General features: G+C 33.4%; 3 protein-coding genes and 1 pseudogene across 3 annotated transcripts; 2 read left to right on the forward strand and 2 right to left on the reverse strand.

Annotated features, from left to right (window-relative positions):
- The first annotated feature begins 1,138 nt into the window (after positions 1-1,138).
- Positions 1,139-1,576, forward strand: LOC136062330 (F-box protein At3g07870-like). Its single transcript, XM_065761254.1, has one exon. It carries the CDS (start codon positions 1,139-1,141, stop codon positions 1,574-1,576), a length of 438 nt encoding a protein of 145 aa, XP_065617326.1.
- An 8,346-nt stretch (positions 1,577-9,922) lies between these two features.
- LOC111997812 (putative F-box protein At5g62060) lies at positions 9,923-10,970 on the forward strand. The gene is made up of 2 exons (XM_065761257.1): positions 9,923-10,179; positions 10,283-10,970. The coding sequence occupies exons 1-2, from the start codon at positions 9,923-9,925 to the stop codon at positions 10,968-10,970; spliced, it is 945 nt and encodes a 314-aa protein (XP_065617329.1).
- Positions 10,971-13,000: 2,030 nt separating this feature from the next.
- Positions 13,001-16,723, reverse strand: LOC111997817 (protein TIC 62, chloroplastic). The gene is made up of 10 exons (XM_065761260.1): positions 16,698-16,723; positions 16,394-16,515; positions 15,687-15,799; positions 15,483-15,536; positions 15,256-15,340; positions 14,892-14,997; positions 14,359-14,445; positions 14,127-14,224; positions 13,833-13,942; positions 13,001-13,211 (listed from the first exon to the last, which is right to left on the reverse strand). Exons 1-10 carry the CDS (start codon positions 16,721-16,723, stop codon positions 13,146-13,148), a joined length of 867 nt encoding a protein of 288 aa, XP_065617332.1. The 3' UTR covers positions 13,001-13,145.
- Positions 16,657-20,229, reverse strand: LOC112023402 (uncharacterized protein At2g37660, chloroplastic-like; annotated as a pseudogene).
- Positions 20,230-21,450: the final 1,221 nt, after the last annotated feature.

Genomic DNA, 21,450 nt, shown 5'->3' on the forward strand with positions numbered 1-21,450 from the left:
ATGCTGAGAAAATGTGAAAAAATTTCCGGAAAATAGCATTTTTAGAATACATCCAAACACATGAAAATATTTTCCACAACAATTTTCATAATTCAACCAAACACTTAAAAATATTTTCCTTTTCCGGAAAATAACATTTCCGGAAAATATGTATTTTCCGGAAAACGTTTTACACGAAACAAACACAGCCTCAATTTTCCTAAGTTGTAAGGCAAAGCCTGCTGTTTTTAATTTCCTAAGTTATAAGGCAGAGCCTACTTTTGCTAGAGATGATATATCTCTTTTTCATTGACCCTATGCTTATGTTAGAATTGAGATTATTCAATGAAATTTACATTCAGTTTTTTTTGTGCATTAGTTATATTTTGAGATTATTCAATAAAAAATTGTAGTTTCTAATTATTTTTTTTTTTAAATGTTGTTAATGCCAACCCGCCTAACCCGCCGAGTTGAAACCACCAATATTTGTAACCAATCCGCCGGATTTAAACTTTGGTGGGTTGGTAGCGGATTGGAATTTTCCCAACCCGTCAGTGGCGAATTGTATAGAAATATTGGCGTTTACCCGCCCAATCCGACCTGCGCACACCCGTAGATGCACTAAACCGAAATCAAGTCTAATATTATAATTATACATACATGTTATATCATTATATTGTTTAAAATTGATCTATCAATTTCCTTTCAAAAATTTTTTTTTCTGATCTATCAATTTTAATTAAGTTTATACTTAGTCAAGTTCAAAAACTATGATAAATATATATTTATAATATGTAGTGGACATAGAATAAATGATACCTCTTAATTTGTACTAGACTTCTCTAGTGATTTCTATAGTCGAATCCGAGTCGTACTCTCCAATTCCGAGTATTTTTTGTGGTATGTTACGTGTATATATATATATATATATATATTTACTTGGACCGATGCTCAATTAATAGTTTTGTATTACATATATTTATTTTTCTCTCTCTCCTAAAGATTTAGGTTAGCGGAGTTTGTTCTTCAATTATTTGGTATCAAATCCCAGCAAGCTAGCATGGTGCACTTCCCTTCAGATCTCCACTTTGACATCGTTTCACGACTACCCGTCAAGTCACTTTTATGATTCAAGTGTGTCTCTCAACTATGGTGCAATATGATTGATGATCCATCTCTTGCTTACATGCACTTAACTCGATCTGTTGAAGAACCCAAGATGTTAATTCTTGATCATCAAACTAAAAACCCCGATACATCAAGGTTTACAGAAGTTGCTGGGGGCTTCTTGAAGGCTGACATGAAATTAGTTACAAAGTTTGCAAAGTCAAAAGCATGTTTCTTAGAGAGTTGTTGCAATGGTTTGCTTTGCTTTGCAAAAAATTATGATGATAGAGTTTTGGTTTTGTTTAATCCTCTTAGACAAGAAGTTATAGCACTGCCACCACATAGAGCTTCATATACAAGCAAGAGCAAATATGGATTAGGTTTTGATTCTTCAACAAACACATACAAGGTTGTTAGGGTTTTCTCCCGTGGAGGCTCATTCAATATGCGTGCTGAAGTTCAAGGCCGGCTCAATGGTATAAGCCATTGATGCGGCCGCCTAAGGCCCCAAATGAAAAAAAAGCCCCTAAATTTTAACCAATAGTATTAATTAAGCCAAAATATTAACCATTAAATAAAATAATATTTTCTTATCAAATGAAAAACAAATAAAAAAGAGAAAGAAATGCTATGTCCACAACATTTTTCACAATATTTTTACAAAAAATCTTAAAAACAAATTGTTAAAGGTTGTTATTGACAACAAAAAAATAATTTTAGTCGTAGGTTCAACTAGAAAACAAGAAGCAACTTAACACCTAAGATTTGTCATGAAAAATATTCTGAATGTTGCATTTCTAAAAGAAAAAAGAACAGGAAGAAAGCAATTTATAAAAAAATTCACAACATTTTTCACAATAGTCAAGTTAGCAAACTTTTATTAGTTTTCAACTAGAAAAACGCAGCACGGCACTGACGGCAGCAAAAAAAAAAAAAAAAAAAAAGGGCAGTCAGCGGAGGAAAGGAAGCTTGAGCCAGGCAGCCAAGCCCAACAACATTGGAGAGAAAGAATGAGAGAGGCGGAGAGCAAGAGTTGAGAGAAAAAAATGAGAAAGAGACGGTAAAAATTTTAGGGATTTGAGGTTTTTTATTTGTTTTGATTATTGATTGTTTTTTGGTTAATTTCTTAGACCGGACTTGTAGTTTATCTGATTGGATTTTGGTTTGTCTAGAGGATAATGACATTATTTTCGGGACAATTAATTTTATTTAGACCAAAAAATTTTGTTGTGCTACCAATGTTTAACTGGGTATAAGTGTATAACAGAAATTTTGTTTTTTTGGTCAAAAGGATGTTCTAAATTTTTTTAGATTCATCTGAAACCATTTTTTTTTTTCCTCCTACCCTTTTTTTCTAAAATTTTGGGGTCTCCCTTCCACTTGGGGGCCTTAGGCAATTGCCTAACTCGCCTAGTGGAAGGGCCGGCCCTGAATGGAAGGAGTAGATATAGAACATAACAAAATACACCTAATATTCAACCAAATCAATGCAATGATTCCCTTGCACATGCGGAAAAAGATATATGTGTAAGGATATTTTTGTAATACCCCAATTTTGTTTTTATGATTATCACCGTATATTGTCATTATTATTATGGGTACTATATGTGTGTGCATAGTAAGATGAGATTAGACAATTTTGTGGTGCTACAAAATAGGTGAGAACATACAATTTAGTGCAGCAGTTAAAAAAATAAATAAATATATAAAAGAGAGAGATGTTTTATGGGTTTCTTGAAGACTAAAGAGATAAGTTCTAGTGGATTTTAAACTCCAGCCCATTACCCCACTAAGCCCACATCCCTGCATTAAATATAGGGTGAGGAAGAGATAAATTAGAGTTTCTTCACTAAGGAGGCTAGGAGGTGTATTTTTCCCTTGGAGTTTAGAACACATACAATTGAAGAGACAAACAATTTGTGCAAGGTATGATTTCTCACTGATAGAGACAAAAATTAAAAAGGTTTACATGATTATTCCATATGAACGCATGAATTGGTGATAAGCCCTTAGAAGTTTTGTGTCTTACAATTTTAGTAACGTCGTTTGGATAGGGCCAGTATATAGATTCAAAAATTCTTGTTTTTATGTTATTAAGTGATTTTTTTTCACGAAATCCCTGAACGCTCATAGCAGTGCAATGAATAGAGAATTTTTTATATAGAAATATATAAAAGGATTGTCTCAAAAGTTCCTGGAGTTAACACAACCTTGTAGTAGTGCTGAATTCTTGACTCTTATTGTAATCTATAATATTGTTTCAAGTTTCAAAAATTTTAGTCAATACACGCTATAGGTTGCTAAGTCCTACGGGTAGAGATTTTCTATGGATACTATAAATATACATTTGCATCTTATAGAGGATTTCAGGGTGGCCTAGAATATCAATTGTGGTTATAGAAATTTGTTTGAACTCTAGTGGTACAGATTAGCTCTGGGGAAACATTGTTGCGGTAGGACTTTGATAAGGAATATTAAATTTCTTAATTCAATGGTATATACGAAAGTAGTTTTCATACCTGATTTTTGTAGGACAGTAGGAAAGAAAGGGTTTGTAAGGATTAGATTCCATGCTTACTGATTAAAGCATTCTTTTGTTCAGTATTTAAAGTTAATCAATTCACTTAAATTTTTTTTACAACTAATCAATAATCAATTCCCTAAACAGAACTACCCTTCAAAAAACTCCTCAAACAAAATCTAAAAAGTCAACATTGAAACCCTAAACACCTCTTCCTATTGCCCATCCCATTTACTTCAGCCGTATGTATAGCATACACTTTGTGGCTCTAGGTCTCACTTTTTCTTCTCACCTTTCACTTTTGGCTTTCACCTTCAGCCACTGTCTTTCCCTTTCTCTTTCTTCTTTAACCTTTTTGTAGCCTATTTCTTATCATTTCAATTCTTCACCGACAATCACAAAGGTATGTAATTGCATTATTGTTTTCTATTGTTTAAATATTTTTTGTCTTTTTTATTTCGGTTTATGTCATTTGATCCGTTTATATATTATAAAATGTGATATAATATTACAAGTAAAGCCATTCTTGCAAGCAAGTTCATTTTATGTTCAAGTTAAATATGTTATATATTACATAAGAATACAATTCATCTAATTCTTTGTCTTTGTCTAATTTTTTTTTTTTTTAATCCTTGATGTGACTTTGGAGATGTTAAAATTTTGAGTTTGTTGATTTAATTTTCCTAAGTTGTAAGGCAGAGCCTATTGTTTTTAATTTCCTAAGTTGTAAGGCAGAGCCTACTTTTGCTAGAGATGATATATCTCTTTTTCATTGACCTGATGCTTATGTTAGAATTGAGATTATTCAATGAAATCTACCTTTAGTTTTTTTTGTGCATTAGTTATATTTTGAGATTATTCAATAAAAAATTGTAGTTTCTAATAATTTTTTTAAAAAAAAATGTTGTTAATGCCAACCCGCCTAACCCGCCGAGTTGAAACCACCAATATTTGTAACCAATCCGCTGGATTTAAACTTTAGTGGGTTGGTAGTGGATTGGAATTTTCCTAACCCGGTAGTGGCGGATTGTATAGAAATATTGGCATTTACCCGCCAAATCTGACCTGTGCACACCCCTAGATGCACTGAACCAAAATCAAGTCCAATATTATAATTATACATACATGTTATATCATTATATTGTTTAAAATTGATCTATCAATTTCCTTTCAATTTTTTTTTTTTTTTGATCTATCAATTTTAATTAAGTTTATACTTAGTCAAGTTCAAAAACTATGATAAATATATATTTAGAATAAGTAGTGGACAAATAATAAATGATACCTCTTAATTTGTACTAGACTTCTCTAATCTATATATCTATATATATATATTATATATATAAAACCGAAGCCTCTGAAGCTCTCACAATTTTCCACATCATCACTATTTTCTTTTTCTTTTTATTTTAGATTCTTTTTATTTTAGGTTTTATATCTTATATAGAATCCACCAGAAAAACAATAGACAAAAGTTTGAATTTTTATTATATCAATAATATTGAAAAACGTATAACAAACTTGGAGGCCTATTTAGGGCTCCATAAAACTTGATGGACAAGAAATATTATTCTAAAATAAGCCCTAATTAATACCTAACTATAATAGGAACCAAATTTGACCTAAAAAACATTAAAGAACCTAAAAACAAAATTTTATTAATATCAATAATATTGGAAAAACGTATACAAACTTGGAGGCCTATTTAAGGGCTCCATAAACTTGATGGACAAGAAAATATATTCTAAAATAAGCCCTAATTAATACCTAACCATAATAGGAACCAAATTTGACCTAAAAAACATTAAAAGAACCTAAAAACAGGAAATAAATCACTTAGACCTAAAATAACGTTTTTTTGCATAAAAAATACCAAATTTAAATAATTACAAAAAATTTTTCAATTTTTAAGAGTATCCCACGTTAGAATTAACCGAAGCCTCTGCTAGCTTCACAATTTTCCACGTCACCTTTTCTTTTTCTTTTTATTTTAATTCTTTTTAATTTAGAGACACACGGTACAGTATTTATTTCTTATTTTCTGCCCTGCTTATATTAGTGAAAGCTTTCTTCTCTCTAGCCTCACGATAAAACCCTAAGCCTCTTCTTCAAGAACTGACCACCACCGGCTCTAGACACCGTTACAATTTGCACACCCAATAATATGTGCAGAGTGCAAGAGACATTCTCTACCCAAAAGTAAGTATCGTTATACAGTTATAACGCTCCCAATCAAACTCACAAACGCACTCCATCTCCTTTTTCTTCTTCTTCATGCAGTCCTATCTCCCATCTTAGTACTTAAGCCATCATGCCGCCAGTTGCCTTGCCGTGAATCTGTGGTTGTCCATCGACTCTAGGCTTCATCGCAGTACCAGCAGTATCTCTCTCTCTCTATCTGTCGGTTTAACCTGTGAACACTTAAGAGTTACACTAAATACTAAACTATGAACTTTGTTTACTGCTTTTGTTAAACTGCATGTTATACAACTGTATTGCTGATTTTCTGTACTTTAGTAATTTAAACAAGGTTGAGTTTTATTTGTGGGTCTGCCGATTTTAAATAAAAGAGAGTAAATCTTGTGGCTGTAATTTCTTTACCGTGTAGTGTTGTGTTGTTGAGTAATGGGTGAATCATGGGCTGTTTGGTTTTATCTTAATCTATGTTTCGTGCAAAGTAAATATTATATAAGATTATCAAAAAAAGTAAATATTATATAATATAAAATCTATAATAGTGTTCTGTATTATATGTTAATATATTTATATTTGGTTTTGAAATTTGCTTAATTGTTTGGCTGTTCATACTTGACTGTTCATACTAAATTTTATATTATTATTTTAAAGTGTGAATAATTTATAGAAAAACCATTCACAATTTAGGCATATTTTAAAGGAAGAAATGTTCTAGATTCAAAAGATACACTTTAGCCCTCTATTTCAAAGGTTAGTTTTATTACTTTCATAGTTTTGCTTAAACTAAGTGATATTTGAATGCCAGTGGAATTTTCTTAGTAAGGTTGTGTTTGAAGTTGTAACTTTTAAATCAGGATGCTAGATTATGATACATTTTCAGTTATAATATTGTTTGGCTCCTTAGCATAATAGTTAGAACTTAGAAGCTATATGGGCATGGTTATAAGAATATGTTTGCTCTAATCTTTGCCACATACAACAATGCAATATATAAGGTTGGTTACACATTTTTGGATTGAAAATTCACTTTAGGATGTTGATTATAATGAGAAGAATTTTGTGTAACAAGTCGCCATCTTTGTACTCTACCATTGAGCCCAAATATTGGAAAAAATGTTTCTTATAGGACCTTTAATCCTTCCTTAACAATTGTACTTGCTCTTGCCTATACTAAAATTTCCGAATTTTTAAATCATATTATTTTCTTCTAAAGGCCCATGCTATTACCCAATCCATTAAATATCGTTATCTAAGTTTTCATACTAAAACTTTAATGAAAAGTTTAATGAAAAGTTTTTAAAATTTCATATTTGATAGCTTTCTCGTGCATCGCACGGGTTAACGACTAGTGATTTCTATAGCCGAATCCGAGTCGTACTCTCTAATTCCGAGTATTGTTTGTAGTATGTTACATATATATATATATATATTTTGAAAAGTAGTATGTTTCGTGTATATATATATATATTTACTTGGACCGATGCTCAATTAATAGTTTTGTATTACATATATTTATTTTTCTCTCTCTCCTGAAGATTTAGGTAAGCGGAGTTTGTTCTTCAATTATTTGGTATCAAATTCCAGCAAGCTAGCATGGTGCACTTCCCTTCAGATCTCCACTTTGACATCGTTTCACGACTACCCGTCAAGTCACTTTTACGATTCAAGTGTGTCTCTCAACTATGGTGCAATATGATTGATGATCCATCTCTTGCTTACATGCACTTAACTCGATCTGTTGAAGAACCCAAGATGTTAATTCTTGATCATCAAACTAAAAACCCAGATACATCAAGGTTTACAGAAGTTGCTGGGGGCTTCTTGAAGGCTGACATGAAATTAGTTACAAAGTTTGCAACGGGCAGCGCTTTCGCGAGGGCCTTGCCCCTCTTCGCGGTCAATATAGATGGGAAGGGGCCCTAGTACACACTGCCTCAATGAGTACATTAATTTCCAAAAAGTAAACATTTACAATTACAAAAATGATCACTAGTCACCACAATAACTATTATTATTTAAAAATACATGACACATGATGTCAGAATGAGAGCAAAAATAGACAATGACAAGGTCTTGGACAAATTTTCTGGTGGCACATTTGCACGAGCAGCCAACTAATAATTTTATTTCAAGAGAAGATGAGGTACGTAATGTGAGCATGTACATGGACCAACACACCAGTAGAGTAGCTGGTGGCAGCTTGGTGGCGACGACTGACGATGAGAGCCACTGAGCGTCTGAGCTAGCCAAGAGGCAAGAGATGGACCGAGAGAGTTAAGGCTACGGGTGAGAGAAAAGAAAGTATTTATACTTAGGGTAGGGGTGAGAAAACCTAGCACAAAACGATGCCATTTAAAAAAAGAAAAAAAAAGAAAAGAAGAAACTCTGTTAGGTTCTAAAGATTTAGGATTTTATGTATTTAGAACTCTAATGTGTAATGTTGGCAAACCATGATCAAAACAATATGTTTAGTCTTGTTTAGGCTTGCTCAAAGTATGTTTATTTGTAAAACTGGAGTGATTGCAGATTTATTGGACTAAATCTGTAAGGCTCGATTGATCAAAAATTAGACTCGATCGATCGAACCACGTACAGATTTATTTTTCTGCAGAGTTCCAGTTCAGCCCAAACTCTATTTAAACGTCTTGGGGTTCAAGTAAAACACTCCTATATATAAGGAAAACCCTAGAACGTTTTTGGGGCTTTTAGAGAGAGAGAGATTAGAGTGCCTCTTATGCCTCCTTTTATTTTTAGGGTTTTGTACCAAAACCTCTCTAAGTCTTTGTTGCTCATATTGCTGTTTTGTGTAAATCTCTTGTGAGATCTTTGAGGGGCTTTCCTTTACACAAAGCTTAGGGTTTTCAAGGTGGAGATATTATCAAAACCTTTGAATGATGATCATTCAGTTGCAGATTCAAGAACTTAAAGAATATCAAGCGTGGGTGCTTGTAGCTGATTGAAGAATTCAAGAAAGAAGGAGTCCGTGGATTCGGAGTGTCAGTAAGTTCTACTGGTGGATAGCATTAGGAAGTCGAGCGGGGAGCTTGTAGTCCTTTTGTATGAACTTCGATTCTTTCGCATAGTGGATTCAAGTTTACCTTGAGGATAGTTAGGTCAAATCCTCCCCAGGTTTTTACTGTGTGGTTTCCTGGGTGATCATATCATTGTGTCTTTTACTATTCCGCTACTTTATTATTTTGATATGATTATTTGATTGCTTTAACCTAGAATTGCATAATTTGACTAAGTAACAACTTGGCTAATTAATCTAGGCTAACCAATCTGATTGTTTTAAGGGGTCTAAAACCGTTCAAACTCTACCTAAATGATGTCGTATTAATCCATTTAAATCATATTATATATATAATGTTTATATCGGTCGGTTTGGCTCCTGTATCGGACTGCTGCTCTGGTGGTTGCACTGCATTGGAATTAGAATGGGCATCACCCTCCATTTGCTGGCCTTAGCTTAGTCGGTCGACCCCAATGACGATACGGTATTGTCGGTGCTGGTCGGTTGGGTCGGCTACGGTTTGGTTGTGCACAATTCAATTGAATGCACTGAACAAAAACCAAGTCTAATATTATAATTATACATGCATGTTATATCGTTATATTGTTTAAAATTGATCTATCAATTTCTTCTCAAAAAAAAAAAAAAAAGATCTATCAATTTTAATTAACTTTTTAGAATATTTTTGTAAAATATTTTCATTTTTATTAAAATATTAATTGAACTTGCAATTCAACTGATTGTTGAAAAGAGTGACCTAGTGAGTCGTGACCTGGAGTTTATACTTAGTCAAGTTCAAAAACTATGATAAATATATATTTATAATAAGTAGTGGCCGGACATAGAATAAATGATACCTCTTAATTTGTACCAGACTTCTCTAGCGATTTCTATAGTCGAATCCGAGTCATACCGGTACTCTCCAATTCCGAGTATTGTTTGTAGTATGTTACGTGTATATATATATATATATATATTTACTTGGACCGATGCTCAATTAATAGTTTTGTATTACATATATAATATATTTATTTTTCTCTCTCCTGAAGATTTAGGTTAGCGGAGTTTGTTCTTCAATATTTGGTATCAAATTCCAGCAAGCTAGCATGGTGCACTTCCCTTCAGATCTCCACTTTGACATCGTTTCACGACTACCCGTCAAGTCACTTTTACGATTCAAGTGTGTCTCTCAACTATGGTGCAATATGATTGATGATCCATCTCTTGCTTACATGCACTTAACTCGATCTGTTGAAGAACCCAAGATGTTAATTCTTGATCATCAAACTAAAAACCCAGATACATCAAGGTTTACAGAAGTTGCTGGGGGCTTCTTGAAGGCTGACATGAAATTAGTTACAAAGTTTGCAAGTCAAAAGCATGTTTCTTAGAGAGTTGTTGCAATGGTTTGCTTTGCTTTGCAAAAATTTTGATGATAGAGTCTTGGTTTTGTTTAATCCTCTTAGACAAGAAGTTATAGCACTGCCACCACATAGAGCTTCGTATACAAGCATGAGCAAATATGGATTAGGTTTTGATTCTTCAACAAACACATACAAGGTTGTTAGGGTTTTCTCCCGTGGAGGCTCATTCAATATGGGTGCTGATGTTTACACTCTTGGTACAAGTTCATGGAGACCTATTAGCAAAGGTCCTCTCTGCCGTCTTGCTGGAAGACCTATATTTGCATGTGGAGCACTTCATTGGTTTGTTCACCATTATGTTGATAGGGATGCTCTAAAAGGCAAGTATATTGTTTCATTTGATGTTGGGAAGGAGGAGTTTGGCTGGATTTCTCCTCCCAAATTTTATAGCTCAAGTCATTTGCTTGATCTTGGAGGAAACTTGGCTATGGTTGATCGCTCATTTGATAGCCACATTGAGATATGGGTAATGAAGGAATATAAAAAGAAAGAGTGGGTCAAAGAATACAAGATTGATATATACCCCCCACTTGGGATATCAGATTCTTCTTTGGTTGAAGTTATAGGGCTATGGGAATTTGGTGAAATACTATTGAGGAACCGTGAAAGTTTTATTTCCTATAATCTAAAGACTGGTGTGAAAAGGTACATTGAAATTTTAGGCCATGATGTGGAAGTCCTATATCACATGGGGAGCCTACTATCAATTTCTAAATTTCAGACAAAGTAATAGTGTTTGTTATTACTTTCTAGAGTAAATTTTTTGATCAATTAATTAGCATTATCTTGAATAAAATGTAAGATACTTGATTTCATATGCTTAGTCCACAGATGATTGGGATTTTGCTTCTTTGTTTGGTAACCAATTCCTTGGTCAATTTTGATTTATTTTCAATGTTCTAATCCATCATTAAATCTTCTTTTGTTATTCCATTTATCTATATTGTTAAGGGTTTATGAATTATTTATTCACATTATTTGGTGACAAGTATGTGAGGTAGCATATTTTAGCTTGAAGGAAATTTATCAAGTTTGCTTATGTTCTGTTTGAGCTTAAGTTATTTCATTTACAACTAATATGACACTGGCAAATATTGATATGCTCAATAGTGGATGTGTACTTAGCAAGAACATATGAAGCAAACCACCTTTCTATGTGTGTCAAAATCTTTAAATTAATAAGATCTTTGATGTGCTTGAGGTACAAATGCCATGCATATTGGTTAACTCTGGGTGCTAGCTAGGCTTTTCCTTAAGCTCCCTAAAATCCAAAACAGATAATATAACAACTGAAAATTTATTTCTTTCAACATAAAAAATAATATGAGTCATTACTCGCGCTGCAGATAAAGATTCTGCATATGACTTGCAATGCAAACCTCACAGTTACCATTATCACAACGCTTTTGTTAAACTGGCCTTGGTGGGTACAAATTTTGCCTCACATGTTGTTCAAGGAAATAGAAGCACTGCTATAGTTGGTGAGCTTAGTGCTAGATTGTGACATAGCTATGATACCAACTATCATGTCCACCTACCTCTTTTGCAGTTGAGGATGGACCCTGAAACACCCCCATTCCTCTGCCGGTAATTAACAAGATAATCATGATGCTTTTATAAGGCAACAATGCACCTATGCAAACAACCAAGTAGTAAGAAATTAAAGGCGACATTATATAAATGATATTATTTTAGTAAGCATATGTTTGTATACTGTAATTAGGCAAGGATGTGAAACCACACTCGCTTTCTCTTATACTAGTAAGCAATCCAGTGTTTTTTTCCACCAGCGAGGGTGGGCAGCACTTTCGCGAGGGCCTCGCCCCTCTTCCCGGTCAATATAGATGGGAAGGGGGCCTAGTACACCCTGCCTCAAAGAGTATATTAATTTCCAAAAAGTAAACATTTACAATTACAAAAATGATCACTAGTCACCACAATAACTATTATTATTTAAAAATGCATGACACATGATGTCACAATGAGAGCAAAAATAGACAATGACATGGTCTTGGACAAATTTTCTGGTGGCACATTTGCACGTGCTGCCAACTAAAAATTTTATTTCAAGAGAAGATGAGGTATGTGAGCATGTACATGGACCAACACTAACTGGGTCCAGAAATAACCAATTTTTCTAAATTTTCAGCCAGAACCTTTCTAAGAAATTAGATCATAACTTTCTTTGGTAGCATACTACCTGTTATGACCTTTTCCCCCCCATAACAGAGAACATGTACAGGCAATGATCACAAATTCACAAACTTTCAAAAGCTTAAGCCCTCAAACTACTTGACCCAACCATGCAAAAAGATCAGATCATCTATTTATAAAAAGAAAGCTATATTTGTGTGATAATGCTATAACATATTAGATTTAAGCATCTGTATGGACAATGGCCTGCAGATCCAATAGCATGTTCTGTCTCCCTTTATGGAAATGATCATAATTTTAACCTTAGAAGGGATGTTGCTTGTGAATTGTGCTGAGGACATCTGTATGGTTAAGGATATATAGGTTCAATGGCACGTTCTATGTTCCTTCATGGCAATAGGGCTCAAACCCCAAAAGGTGCATTATTTGTAATATAGAGGGAATTTAGGACTCCTAGCTTATGTGTTGGGACTTGGTATACCTAAGTTATAAAGCATGTCAATACCTTAGTTACCAAGCTAAAGCCAAAAAAAAAAAAAAAAAGGGTAAACTTGGGAAGGCAACTGTGGGGGAGAGAAGGGAAAAAGAAAAGGAAGATGCAATATCTGCCATAATTAACTATATTACTTACATAAAATAAAAAAAAACTATATTACATAATATAATTACTTACATCACACATTTCTCAATTTCAAACAATATCTCTAATGGTACACATAGATGACGAACCAAATTGAATGTAGGAGTTCAATTATTGGGCTTGGGCAGCTTTAAATAGCTCTTGCCACTTCTGCGGATCACTTCCTGGTCCTTCCCCCTACATATAAATTTCAGTTTGGCAAGTAATTTCATAAGCATAGTAGAATATGGTAAATTTAACTGAAAGTCATCCAAACAGTTGACACAGATTAAGTCCAATTGAATACTGAATGAAAATGCAAAGACTCTGATTAACAAGGACTAAGAAATCTGTACCACACAATATTGGATCTCACAAGCATTTGAAAGAAACATTGAATATTATACAAGTTACAAATATACATGATGTGGTCATGTATGTTTCTTTCTTATCATATATTCACATACCTGGTCAAAACCCGATATGGAAGATCAAGAAGATGATGCATTTGCTTAGATAAAATAATTGATGAATGTTGAATGTCAGAAAATAAGTGCATGTTGTTCCTCATCGACCAAATATTATAATTAAAACAAAACTTGTGTCAAAATTTGTCTTTAGCCTTTAAAATTTCTCTGATGTTTCAAAGTCCATATTGCTGTTTGTATGTATTCAGCCTGTTGTTTAACAATCAAAACCAATAAAAGATTTTCAATTTGTGATGCAAGTCAAAAACATTCCAGAAGGAAGTGGAATGATAACATTTGCATTTAATGTCCATATGCCCCACATTTACCATAATCATTACTTGAAGATTACCTCAACTGAGTTGATTTCATAAGCTTTGCCTTCAGTGAATTCCATGTCCAGTGCCTGTATACAAGCTTCTGCAACTACAATTCTGCTAGCTTCTCCAACAAGTTTATCTCCTGAGACCAATATACAAATCCATCAGACAAAAGACATACGAATAAAAGGAAAAAGAAGAGGTTTTCACAATACACGTATAGATTAGATGATCTGTTATTTGATTAGTAGCTATGGATCTGTAATTTATTTGACATGATGACGTATGTTGCAACTCGTCTGAGAAACAAATTATTTATGCCATACCTTGACCTATAAGAACTGCACGTCTTTGCCCAGCTGTAGCTTTGAGCAAAGTATTTAGATCATATGATGTGTAAGGTCCATCAGTCAATCTACCAGGTCTGGTATAAGAAAAAATTACAAAAAACAAATTAAAATATGACTGCAAGTTCTCTCTCTCACTCTCTCTAGTTACTAAGCATTCCTTTCTCAGCATTGAGTTAACAAAAAAAAGGGCAGTAATTATACCATATACCTGATTATGGTAAATGGAAGACCAGAATTGCGAAGAAAATCCTCCCCCATCCTTTTAAATTTGAGGACACCAAAGAGGTTCATAATGCTATAGAAATAATACAAAGTGATTATATTAGCCCATAGTACTAGTAATATTATGGAATGAATCTCTAATCAAAACTTAACACACCAAACACTTGAGAAAGCTGTAGCCACAACAAGAAGAGAATATAAAGATCCCCAATTTTATACCACTGACAAATATGCACAACTTCTGCAAAACATGAATTTACTACGCCAATTTCTAACACAAAGCCTGATAGAATCACTAAAGAAAATGTACATAGTGTACAGGATATGTAAATTCCTATAGAATCCTACAGAAACCTTTTAATGGGAGTGTCTATTTTAAAATCATTTGAATTGAGTATTAGGCATCATATTAACATGTAGGGTCCAAACACTCACACGTATATATTTATATCAGCGGATAGAAATTTCCTTATAATTGCTTATTTTCTAATTATCCATTCATTTAAGAAGTAGTCTTACCTCCACGGTAGTTCACTGAACTTTGTTACTCCGATTGACGAAACAAGAACAATTCTCTTCAGTGACGAAGGCAGTGCAGATACAAGATTTCTCACACCCTCCCAATCTTCAATTAATAACTTACAGTCAAAAGCACTGAAAGCATACGTACATGTGCACATGGTCTATTGGTCTGGTGTTTGTGTATGCATAAACAGAAATTTGAAGGTACAAGAATGATTAATTTTATTCACTATGTGGGGCTGCTCTTCAATGCACAGGCAATAGTACATAAAACACGTAGATTCTTCTCCATATTTTTACCTGCATAGTCTTGTTTACTCATAATGCTAAATTTTTAATTGATGAAAAACACAATACTGACCTACTCTTTCTGGTGTGTTATCCCCATCCCATCGTTTTGAAGGAAAGGCTGTTGTTCCCGTGCAGCAAATCACATGTGTTACTCCCTGAATACAAGGTTTCAAGAATAAAAATCACATTTTAGATAATTACCCAACATTCTAAATGGTCAAGAAAATTTTTTATCATTCATTAAGATAAATATAATAAAATAATATAATGTAGAATTGAATAGAGCAAAGGAGAAACCTCAAATATAGACGGGTCTAAATCCTCCGGATTCCGTGTATCCGCTTTAATCACCTATCAAGTTGAAAAGCTCTATGACTACAAAGTCTAACATCCGGAGGTAAGATAACACAGTAAAATAATGCACAAAGAATGAAGAAAATTTGTGCACATTTATTATTCATGGAGAAAAGTTTATGCATAATTCAGTCAGAATATTGCCACCTGCAATGTTTCCTCATCTTGTTTACCAAACAAGGATATTGCTTTCTCAGGATCCCGTACTAAAAGTCGTGACTTGATATTCCTGTTTAGCAATGATGCCACTACCAACTGCCCTGAAAAGTAGAGAAAAGTACTAAACTTGCAAAATTCCCAAACAATTTAACAAAAGGGTATGTTTTCAAACTGGTATTCTTGGTGAAAGCCTTATTAGTTACTCAGATCCCGAACCAATAACAAGAATTATAACTCAATAATCACTGAGATATGGACACGGTACTGCTAGCCACTGCTCTCTCTCTCTCCCCTTCCTTTTTCACCAGTTTATAGTTATTCTTATAAAATTTGAATAGAGATCATTGGTTATTCAATAAATCAAGAGGGCTTCAAGGAGTCAAATTTATACTAGATAACCTTTCAAAATTTAATCTTTCTTCTTATTTATTAACAACCACTAGCATTTCCACAATCACAATAACTGCATTTCATTGCAATATAAACTACCAGCATAAACGCGCGCACACACTAAAACCAATCAGATTGAATACAAAGAGGCACAGAGGTTACATATTCACCTTCAACTCAAACCAAACACGTTTCATACAGCATAAACACTCAGTCACTCAAATACATGCACTAAGTACACAAGTTCATAAACATGTAGATGTTACATCATAAGCAGCAGAGAAAAAGAGAAAGAAATAGCTTACCAACACCACCGGAGCCACCAGCGACGAGAACAAGCTTAGAAGAAGAAGAAGGAGAGGTTTTGGAATCATGGGTTGGCTCTGAACTCGGGGATTGGATGAGTTCCTCTTTGACAGCATTATACCTAAGTTATAAAGCATGTCAATACCTTAGTTACCACGCAAAAACCCAAAAAAAAAAAAAATGTAAACTTGGGAAGGCTGCAATCATGACTTCAACTATGGGGGAGAGAAGGGTAAAAGAAAAGGAAGATGCAATATCTGCCATAATTAACTATATTACTTACAAAAAAAAAAACTATATTACATAATATAATTACGTACATCACACATTTCTCAATTTCAAAAAATATCTCTAATGGTACACATAGATGACGAACCAAATTGAATGTAGGAGTTCAATTATTGGGCTTGGGCAGCTTTAAATAGCTCTTGCCACTTCTGTGGATCACTTCCTGGTCCTTCCCCCTACATATACATTTCAGTTTGGCAAGTAGTTTCATAAGCATAGTAGAATATGGTAAAGTTAACTGAAAGTCATCCAAACAGTTGACACAGATCAAGTCCAATTGAATATTGAATGAAAATGCAAAGACTGTGATTAACAAGGACTAAGAAATCTGTACTACACAATATTGGATCTCACAAGCATTTGAAAGAAACATTGAATATTATACAAGTTACAAATATACATGATGTGGTCATATATGTTTCTTTCTTATCATAGATTCACATACCTGGTCAAAACCCAATATGGAAGAACAAGAAGATGATGCATTTGCTTAGATAAAATAATTTATGAATGTTGAATGTCAGAAAATAAGTGCATGTTGCTCATCATCGACCAAATATTCTAATTAAAACAAAACTCGTGTCAAAATTTGTCTTTAGCCTTTAAAATGTGCTTCTCTGATGTTTCAAAGTCCATATTGCTGTTAGTACATATTCAGCCTGTTGTTTAACAATCAAAACCAATAAAAGTTTTTCAATTTGTGATGCATGTCAAAAACATTCCGGAAGCAATCGGAATGATAACATTTGCATTCTATGTCCATATGCTCCACATTTACCATAATCATTACTTGAAGATTACCTCAACTGAGTTGATTTCATAAGCTTTGCCTTCAGTGAATTCCATGTCCAGTGCCTCTATACAAGCTTCTGCAACTACAAGTTTGCTAGCTTCTCCAACAAGTTTATCTCCTGACACCAATATACATATCCATGAGACAAAAGACATATGAATAAAAAGAAAAATAAGAGATTTTCACAATACACGTATAGAATAGATGATCTGTTATTTGATTTGTAGCTATGGATCTGTAATTTATTTGGCATGATGATGATGTACGTTGCAACTCGTCTGAGAAACAAATTATTTATGCCATACCTTGACCTATAAGAACTGCACGTCTTTGCCCTCCTGTAGCTTTGAGCAAAGTATTTAGATCATATGATGTGTAAGGTCCATCAGTCAATCTACCAGGTCTGGTATAAGAAAAAATTACAAAAACCAAATTAAAATATGACTGCAAGTTCTCCCTCTCACTCTCTCTAGTTACTAAGCATTCCTTTCTCAGCATCAAGTTAACAAAAAAAAGGGCAGTAATTATACCATATACCTGATTATTGTAAATGGAAGACCAGAATTGCAAAGAAAATCCTCCCCCATCCTTTTAAATTTGAGGACACCAAAGAGGTTCATAATGCTATAGAAATAATACAAAGTGATTATATTAGCCCATAGTACTAGTAATATTATGGAATGAATCTCTAATCAAAACTTAACACAACAAACACTTTGAGAAAGCTGTAGCCACAACAAGAAGAGAATATAAAAATCCCCAATTTTATACCACTGACAAATATGCATAACTTCTGCAAAACATGAATTTACTACACCAATTTCTAACACAAAGCCTGATAGAATCACTAAAGAAAGTGTACATAGTGTACAGGATATGTAAATTCCTATAGAATCCTACAGAAACCTTTTAATGGGAATGTCTATTTTAAAATCATTTGAATTGAGTATTAGGCATCATATTAACATGTAGGGTCCAAACACTCACACGAATATATTTATATCAGTGGATAGAAATTTCCTTATAATTGCTTATTTTCTAATTATCCATTCATTTAAGAAGTGGTCCTACCTCCACAGTAGTTCACTGAACTTTGTTACTCCGATTGATGAAACAAGAACGATTCTCTTCAGTGACGAAGGCAGTGAAGATACAAGATTTCTCACACACTCCCAATCTTCAATTAATAACTTATAGTCAAAAGCACTGAAAGCATACAGACAAGTGTACATGGTCTGGTGTTTGTGTATGCATAAACAGAGATTTGAAGGTACAAGAAGAATGAATTTTATCCAGTATGTGGGGCTGCTCTTCAATGCACTGGCAGTAGTACATAAAACACATTGTAGATTCTTCTCCATATTTTTACTTGCACAGTCTTGTTTACTCATAATGCTAAATTTTTAATTGATGAAAAAAACAATACTGACCTACTCTTTCTGGTGTGTTATCCCCATCCCATCATTTCGAAGGAAAGGCTGTTGTTCCCGTGCAGCAAATCACACGTGTTACTCCCTGAATACAAGGTTTTAAGAATAAAAATCATATTTTAGATAATTACCCAACATTCTAAATGGTCAAAAAGACTTTTATCATTCATTAAGATAAATATAATCAAATAATATAATGTAGAATTGAATAGAGCAAAGGAGAGACCTCAAAGATAGATGGATCAAAATCCTCTGGGTTCCGAGTATCCCCTTTATCACCTATCAAGTTGAAAAGCTCTATGACTATAAAGCCTAACATCTGGAGGTAAGATAACACTGTAAAATAATGCACAAAGAATGATGAACATTTGTGCGCATTTATTATTCATGGAGGAAAGTTTATGCATAATTCAGTCAGAATATTGCTACCTGCAATGTTTCCTCATCTTGTTTACCAAAAAAGGATATTGCTTTCTCAGGATCTTGTACTAAAAGCCGTGACTTGATATTCCTGTTTAGCAATGATGCCACTACCAGATCAAACTGATATTCCTGTTTAGCAATGTTTCCTCATCTCTCTCTCTCCCCTTCCTTTTTCACCAGTTTATAGTTATTATTATAAGATTTGAAAAGAGATCATTGGTTATTCATAAAATCAAGAGGACTTCAAGGAGTCAAATTTATACTAGATAACCTTTCAAAATTTAATCTTTCTTCTTATTTATTAACAACCCCTAGCATTTCTACAATCACAATAACTGTATTCCATTGCAATATAAACAACCAGCATAAGCGCACACACACTAAAACCAATCAGATTGAATACAAAGAGGCATAGAAGTTACATATTCACCTTCAACTCAAACCAAACATGTTTCATACAGCATAAACACTCAGTCACTCACATACATGCACTAAGTACACAAGTTCTTAAACATGTAGATGTTACATCATAAGCAGCAGAGAACAAGAGAAAGAAATAGCCTACCAACACCACCGGAGCCACCAGCGACGAGAACAAGCTTAGAAGAAGAAGAAGAAGAACGAGAGATTTTGGAATCATGGGTTGGCTCAGCACTAGGGGATTGGATGAGTTCCTCTTTGACAGCATAAGTGGTGGTGGTGGTGGTGGTGGTGACCCTCTTCTAGAGCTAGAAATGGACTTAGAGGAATAAGAAGTTGGAGGTGCAAGAGTGAATGTAAAACATGGGACTCGTTGATGCGGTTTTGGGAATGTTTCAACTGGGACCGGGAAATCGGGAATCGGAGTCTGGAAGCCATGAACAGAGACAGAGAGCAACAAACTGAAACAAAGGAACAAGAGTCACAAGACAACGGTTGGGCTGTGTGGTGGGTGCTGGTTATGTTTTACTGGATTACCAAAATGACCCCATGAGGGCCACGGGCCACGGCCCACGACGATCTTCCTTTCCTTCTTTTCTTTTCCTTTTATTTATTTATTTTTTATGTCAATATAAATAAAAAATATTTTAATATAATTATATAATAAAAAAATACGTATTTTAATAATTTATAAATTATAATATTACTTGATGTTCCAAGTTTTAACTACCATTGTTATGTACGTTGTTTGAAAAATTATGTTCATTGAATATACAGGATTTTATACATTCTTTGAAAATTTGCTATTCAAGAATTTTATACAAATTTTTTCAAAAAATGTCTAAAATTGTGTAGGTTGAAACTTAAATGTATAGAATTTTGTATATTTTTTGAAAAAATATGTATATTGAATGTACAAAATTGTATATATTTTTTGAAAAATGTCCACATTGATTGTAATGAATAAAGAATTTTGTATATTGAATATGTAGAATTTCGTAATTTATTTTAAAAATTGTGCATGTTGAATGTACATAATACATTTTTTTTAGAAAAATGTGTACATTAAATGTACAAAATTGTGCACATTCTTTGAAAAATATGTATGCTCTTTGAAATTTGTATATGTTGAATTATAGAATTATGAACATTCTTTAAAAAAATGTGTGTTCGTTGAATATACAAAATTATGTACATTTTTTGAAAAATGGTGTATGTTGAATATATAGATTTGTGTTAGTCCTTTGAAAAATTTTGTATCTTAAATGTACAAAATTAGATATATTCTTTAAAAAATTGCGTATGTTTAATATACATAATTTTTATATTCTCTGAAAAATTGTGAAAGTTCAATGTAAAAAATTATGTACATTCTTAAAAAAAAAGAAAAAAAAGAAGAAGTATACATTGAATATATAGAATTTGATAGATTCTATGAAAATGTGTATCTTGAATATATAGAATTTGAGTATATCTTTTGAAATAATCAATAAGTTTTTTTGAGTAAAATAATCAGTAATTTGAACGTACATGTGGGTACTTAGGATGTATGGATCTTCGGGCCAAGGACTTTTTTGCCTTGTAGCCTTTTACACTGCATCCTTGGCATGTCCTTCAACGTCCTAGGACATCCTCGGACGGCTTCGCAACGTCCTAGGCATGCATGACAACGTCCTAGGCATGCTTGGCAACGTCCTCGGAC

This window comes from Quercus suber, unplaced genomic scaffold (genome assembly GCF_002906115.3).
Source record: "Quercus suber isolate HL8 unplaced genomic scaffold, Cork oak 2.0 scaffold_18, whole genome shotgun sequence".
Taxonomy (NCBI): Eukaryota; Viridiplantae; Streptophyta; class Magnoliopsida; order Fagales; family Fagaceae; genus Quercus; species Quercus suber.